Source organism: Benincasa hispida, chromosome 2 (genome assembly GCF_009727055.1).
Source record: "Benincasa hispida cultivar B227 chromosome 2, ASM972705v1, whole genome shotgun sequence".
In the NCBI taxonomy this organism is placed as follows: Eukaryota; Viridiplantae; Streptophyta; class Magnoliopsida; order Cucurbitales; family Cucurbitaceae; genus Benincasa; species Benincasa hispida.
In genome coordinates, this window is record NC_052350.1 from 17,359,191 (window position 1) to 17,365,797 (window position 6,607).

General features: G+C 32.6%; 1 protein-coding gene across 1 annotated transcript; it reads left to right on the plus strand.

The window, feature by feature from the left end:
• Nucleotides 1-5,023: 5,023 nt before the first annotated feature.
• Nucleotides 5,024-5,752, plus strand: LOC120071502 (glycine-rich cell wall structural protein 2-like). The gene has a single exon (XM_039023820.1). The coding sequence runs from the start codon at nucleotides 5,118-5,120 to the stop codon at nucleotides 5,556-5,558; it is 441 nt and encodes a 146-aa protein (XP_038879748.1). The 5' UTR covers nucleotides 5,024-5,117; the 3' UTR covers nucleotides 5,559-5,752.
• Nucleotides 5,753-6,607: the final 855 nt, after the last annotated feature.

Genomic DNA, 6,607 nt, shown 5'->3' on the forward strand with positions numbered 1-6,607 from the left:
GGAGGGTTGTTCAACAGCCTGGTCGTTATATGGGTTTGCCAAAAATTCAGGTCGTCATACTTGATGATGGCTTAGAGGATCCATTAACCTTTAAACAGGCAATGGAGATGTGGATAAAGACCAATGGATAAAAGCCATGGACCTCGAAATAGAATCAATGTACTTCAATTCAGTCTGGGAACTTGTAGATCAACTAAAAGGGGTAAAACCTATTGGTTGCAAATGGATCTACAAAAGAAAACGAGACCAAGTTGGCAACGTAAAGACCTACAAAGCTAGATTCGTGGCAAAAAGGTTTACTCAAAGAGAGGGGGTGGACTATAAAGAAACTTTTTCTTCAGTTGCTATGATTAAGTCAGTTGGAATAATCTTATCCATTGTTGTCTTTTATGATTACGAAATCTGTCAAATGGATATCAAGATAGTCTTTCTAAATGACTATCTTGAATAAAGTATCTATATGTCTCAACCATAGGGGTTTATAGAGCAGGGTCAAGATCAAAAGGTTTGCAAGCTTAAAAGATCGATTTATGGGTTAAAACAAGCAGCCCGATCCTGGAATATGATATTTGACACTACGATCAAATCTTATGGCTTTGAATAGAATGCTGATGAACCTTGTGTTTACAAGAAGATTGTCAACAATACTGTAGCTTTTCTAGTTTTATATGTTGGTGATACTCTACTCATTGAAAATGAGATGAAATTTCTAACTAACGTTAAGAGATGGCTAGCTTCGCAATTCCAAATGAAGGATTTGGAAGATGCACAGTATGTCCTTGGAATCCAAATAGTTCAGAATCTCAAGAGCAGAGTGTTAGCATTATCTCAGGCATCTTATATAGACAAGATGTTGTCTAGGTATAAAATACAAAATTCCAAGAGAGGTATGTTACCTATCAGGCATAAAATTCATTTGTCTAAGGAATAATGTCCTAAGGTACCTCAAGAAGTTGAGATTATGAAACGAATTCTTTATGCATCAAAAGTTGTTAGTTTGATGTATGTCATATTGTGTACACATCTAGACATATGCTATGCAGTTGGAATAGTTAGCAGATTTCAGTCTAATTCTGGATATGATCATTGGACTGCCGTTAAGAACATCCTCAAGTATCTTCGGAGAACGAGAGACTATATGCTCGTGTATGGTGGTAAAGATTTGATCCTTATAGGATGCATTGATTTTGATTTTCAGACCGATGTGGATTCTCAAAAATCTACTGTGCGATCAGTATTCACTCTGAATGGAGGAGTTATAGTATGGAGGAGTATAAAGCAAAGTTGTATTGCTTACTCCACCATGAAAGCGGAGTATGTAGTTACATGTGAAGCAGCCAAGGAAGCAATATGACTAAGAAAGTTCTTGACCGATTTGGAAGTAGTTCCAAATATGCATCTGTCGATCACCCTCTATTATGGTAACAGTGAAGTAGTTGCAAACTTCAAAGAACTGAGAAGCCATAAGCGCGGAAAGCACATTGAACGCAAGTACCATCTCATCAGGGAGATAGTACATCGAGGAGACATGATCGTCATACAGATAGCCTCATAAGACAATTTAATTGATTATTTGCAAATGCCCTCACGGCTAAAGTTTTTTAGGGTCATCTAGTCAAACTAGGACTACGAGATAGATAAAGCTAGGGCAAATGGGAGAATTAAGGGTATATGATGATGCCCTAGTTCATTGTATTTATTCTCTCAACTCAACATTATATATATTTGTATATATTTAAACTCACTGGAGTTTTAGTCCAAGTGGAAGTCGGTTGGGTTGTATGTCCTAAAACTCGCAGTTTGTAAATATAAACATGTTCTATTTGCAATAAAGATGTTATTGAGGTTTATTCAATAAAACTGTCATTGAATATGTAAATTGCACTTGTAAAATTTAAATCCAATAAACTAACGAACCTCTCGCTATAGCATGAATACTTGAACTTTATGTGGAGACATAAAAAGAGAATCAGGTTTGAATACCTTATCCTAAGAACATAATGGATGTGACCTACTTTGTTTGATACAAACGATGTGATCCCTTGTTCACGTGGAGACATGCGAGTGGGCATCCTATGCAAAAGATGTTTGCATAAAAACGGACCATGAAATAGTCACTTTTTCTTTATAACGTTGTTTACTATTAAAACTGACTATTTCAATCTAATGATCTAAGTTAACTCGATCTCAATCCTGAGCTAATTATGAACTCCTATTTATTCGAGATTATCCTTTAATCTGTATAGGTGAGAATGGCTCAACAATGTCGCTCAATAAACCTCTCATTTTAGGGGTAAGAACAGGTAGATAGCTAAAGACATAGTTTTGCAAGATGAAATTCGTTCCTACCCACTTTAGGTATAGTAGATAGGTTGTTCACTTAAGTACTGACTCCTAGTCTTGAACACGAGGCTCCGCCCTCTCTATGGCTGAGAGGGACTCGGTTTATGACCATAAACCAATTGTTCATTAGTGAAATAATGAAGACTTAAGAAGCAAGATGTATTATAGGGGTAAAACGGTAATTTTGACCAAGCTTTTAATACGAACAACCTGTGAAGGATCGACTTGTTGATCATGGTTAAATCAAGTGGACAGAAATATAGTAGTGTGCAGCTACGGGCTTGAGTGGAGTGACTCGGTAATTAACGAATGTTAATTAATTCGGTTTAAAGAGTTTATCCAATTAATCTCGAATCATTGGAGCCCATGATTTGTAGGTCCATTAGATCCCTCTAATAGCTCATACACGAACTAAACCTTAGAATAGTGTGATGAGTAAATTTCAAAAGTTCAAATTCGAATTAAGGGAATCATTAATTATATACGATATAATTATATGTTTAATTTTTGAATTAAATGAAATTGAAGAGTTGGATAATATTAAATATGATTTAAATATTAATTACATGAATAGAGATTCATGATCATGGAACTGGTGATTTTATAATTGAATATTTGATATTAAATTATTTTTTATTAATTAAATTATTTATTTATTTATTTATTTAAAATTAATTTTATTTAGAATTAATTATTTAAATTAATTTTAGATGATATAAATTTTAATAGAATTTTATTTTGTTTAAAATTAATTAAGTAAATTAATTTTGGAAAATCAAATGTGATTTTAGAAATTCTTTTTGGAAAATTAAAATCTACATTTGCTAGTGGATTTTTCCAACAAAACCACCTCACATTTCACTAAAAGTATTATTTCTTGTTGTCATTTTTACATGAATTGTGGTTTTCATGTTAGTTTGATAAAAAAAAAATGCAATTGACTAAGATGTAGGTGGTTTTTTGAAAATTGAGAAAATATAGTTTTTCTCAAATTTTTTCAAAAACCAGAAAAATACTCTCTAATCCTCCCTTAATTCATTCTCTTTTGGATCCCACAATCCAATCTAAGGTCCTAAAGAATATTAGAAAAGATCAGACGGTGGTCTACTAGCCATTGAAGAGGAGGTTTGAGCTAGAATTGAAGAGTTCATCAAAAGTATACTTCATAAACCTTGTTAAAATTGATAGAATTAGAGTGCTTAAGTTCTAAATTACTTGCGCATATTTAATGTCTTTTCTTTTTAAAAGGTATTGTAATTAAAGTGTGAGATGGGGGATTGAACCTCAGACCACAAGATTAATAGATACTTAAGTTCCAAATTATTTGCGCATGTTGAATGTCAACACTAACAACAAGGATATAAAAAATACAAGTGAAGTAAGAGGAAATGTAAAAATGCAATTCTACCCCTAATAGTAAAAATACATAATTCTATCCCTAATATTAAAAAACAATAGATTTATGGAGGAAAAAAAAAAGATAATAATATAATAATAATAATAAAGTATTAAACAAAATGAATCCTGCCAATATTATGGTAAAATTTCATTACACATCAACACAAAAACACATGCCAATCATTGTAAGACAAGAATTCTCCCTTACTCGAGATACACACAGAGACTAATTCTTTTCTAAAATAGGAATATGAAATTATGAACAGACCGTAGATAATTTCAGTTTTAGACCAAGTTCGATAAACAAGACAAAACAGTTATATCAATACTAATGGCGAGGAAATAAAATTGCACAAACTTGAATATAGACCCTTCCTAAACCATTTGTTTTCATACTTTATTAAACCATCGATTAACCTAAAAATTTAAGTTGATAGATGAAGACGAATTTAATTATATATCACCTAATCTTTAGCTAAAAATTTGAACCATAATTTAAAAAAAAAAAAAAAAAAACAAAAGAGTAATATTTGGGTGTGCAACATCTTCATGTATCCCTTTTATTATAAAAGAAAAAAAAATTGTCACATGATAACTTGTGATTAGGTTACACAAAAATAGTACAACTCGAAATGCACCAAAATATTTTTCAAACTAAAAACCAGCTGATTTGTGCAATGAAACTAAGGATCAATGAAAGAATAGGTTTTTTTTTTTCTTTTATATCCGAAATAATAAAAAATCTACATTGTTTATCCAGAAGACTTCAATTAACTTAAAAGTTGTTCAACATTGGTATAAATAAAGAAAACTTTGTGCATTATCTCCACCAACATTAGTATTAACTTAAAAGTTCTTTATTGTGAGACATTAAAAAATAAAAAATGAGTGCAGTTCATGCATCTAAATATTGGGCACGTAAAATTGGAGTGCACTAAAATTAGTGGAGAAACCGACTAGGGAGTCGGCAACGAAAAGTCAATGATGAAATCCACTTTCCATTGTCAAACTCTGTCAACACCAACTTCTTCAATAATTCACATAGTTATATCTTATAGGATGAACTACAATCATTGATATTAAAAATTTGGCAGCAGCCTCCACTTCAAAAGAATATTAACACTTGTCTAAACGCCATAATCTTCAAATAATTTTGAGCATCCTCAGCCACAGAAGTTGCCCCCCGCAAGCTTTTTGTAGTGGCCAACTCATCGTACCATTTCAAAAGTTTCCCCAACAGCTTCAACTAATTTTACTATAAATACCTCTCTCAAATCTCCTCTATAATTCCCACATCAAAGCCTTAAACCCTAAACCCTAGAGAAGTTTTAATACCATCCCATAAATTGTTACTTTGTTTAAACAATATAATTATTATGGCTTCAATCAAGTCCCTTGCTGTTGTTGTTTGCTTTTTACTGTCCTTTTCCGCCATTCTCTCTGAAGGTCGGGTGGCGAGAAAGGATCTCGGCATTGACCTTGGAGGAGTCGGAGTTGGACTTGGAGCTGGAATTGGCTTAGGCTTAGGTGGAAGTGGTTCTGGCTCTGGCTCTGGATCTGGGTCGAGTTCATCTTCATCATCATATTCCTCGAGCTCAAGCTCGAGCTCTGGGTCTGGAGCTGGGTCCGAAGCTGGCTCATACGCAGGCTCGTATGCAGGGTCTCGAGCAGGCTCGGGTGGAAATAGGAATGGAGGATCGGGGTCTGGTACGGGATATGGCGGAGGTTCAGGCAGAGGAGGCGGCAATGGTGGCGGTGAAGGTTATGGTGAAGGTCATGGCTATGGTGAGGGTCATGGTTATGGAGGAGGCAACTGAAAAAAAAAGTTAATAAGAGGACGTATACAAAAGTATTAGGTTACGTAGTTGATTTAGATCATGATCTTAATTTTATGTATTTAAATAAGGATAAGAGATGATGGAGGGGTTTAGTAGTGTGCGTGTTGTAGCAGTCGTGAAATTGTTGTAGTTCATGTGTGATGAATTTTTATGTTGCTTCTTGCTTGGTGTTAGTTTCATGTGTTTTTTAATGTTTTACTATATACTAATGCATACTCATCCCCTAAATTAAACCCATAATATACGTATATATAACGATAAAATTATAGAAAATATTTACAAATAATAGTAAAATATTAAATTATAATAAAATTCTATCACTTAATAATAAAAGTCTATTAAAGTCTATTATAGTCTATCGCAATGTCTATCACAAATAAATAATGATATTTTACTATATTTAAAAATTATCTTTTTTTTTTTTTTTTTTTTTTTGTTGAGATTTCAAATTTTACTTTTGAAGAATAAAAACACATAGAAACTAATTGCAAACAGGTGTTGAAATCCAGAATTTTATGTTACGTATTTAATTTTTAACCATATAAATGGGTAAACGCCTAAACGGAAAGGAAAAAAAAAGTGTTAAAAAACGAGAAAATGAAAAAAGAAAAAATAAATAAATAAAAAAGAATCGAAGAAACCAATTAATTTGGGCGTGCTCAAGCCAAGGTCTAAAGGATGTTAGGAGAGTTGTACCATCAAACCAAGGCAATATTACTATTTAATATAAGTTGAAAAGTTGGGAGGATGTCACGTAAGTGACATGCAACAAATATTTGAAACGTATATATATGGGGCAGGTGTAGCTTGTGATGAATTATGCATTTAAATACCCATTTAGATTCAATATGGGTGCCACAAAAGGTTCATCGTCTAAGGTTAAAATGTCACTCTGGTTTCTATTACTTTAAATGTCTCATCGAAGTGTATAATTTTAAATGTCTCAGTGTAGTCTATAATACTTTCAATTAATCTTAAATTCATTTTCTAAGGTTAGTTATTATTGAAATTAGTTAACTAAAAATAAT

Excerpts from the sequence above, each read along its gene's own strand:
- LOC120071502 (XM_039023820.1), top strand. The coding sequence starts at position 5,118 with ATGGCTTCAATCAAGTCCCTTGCTGTTGTTGTTTGCTTTTTACTGTCC.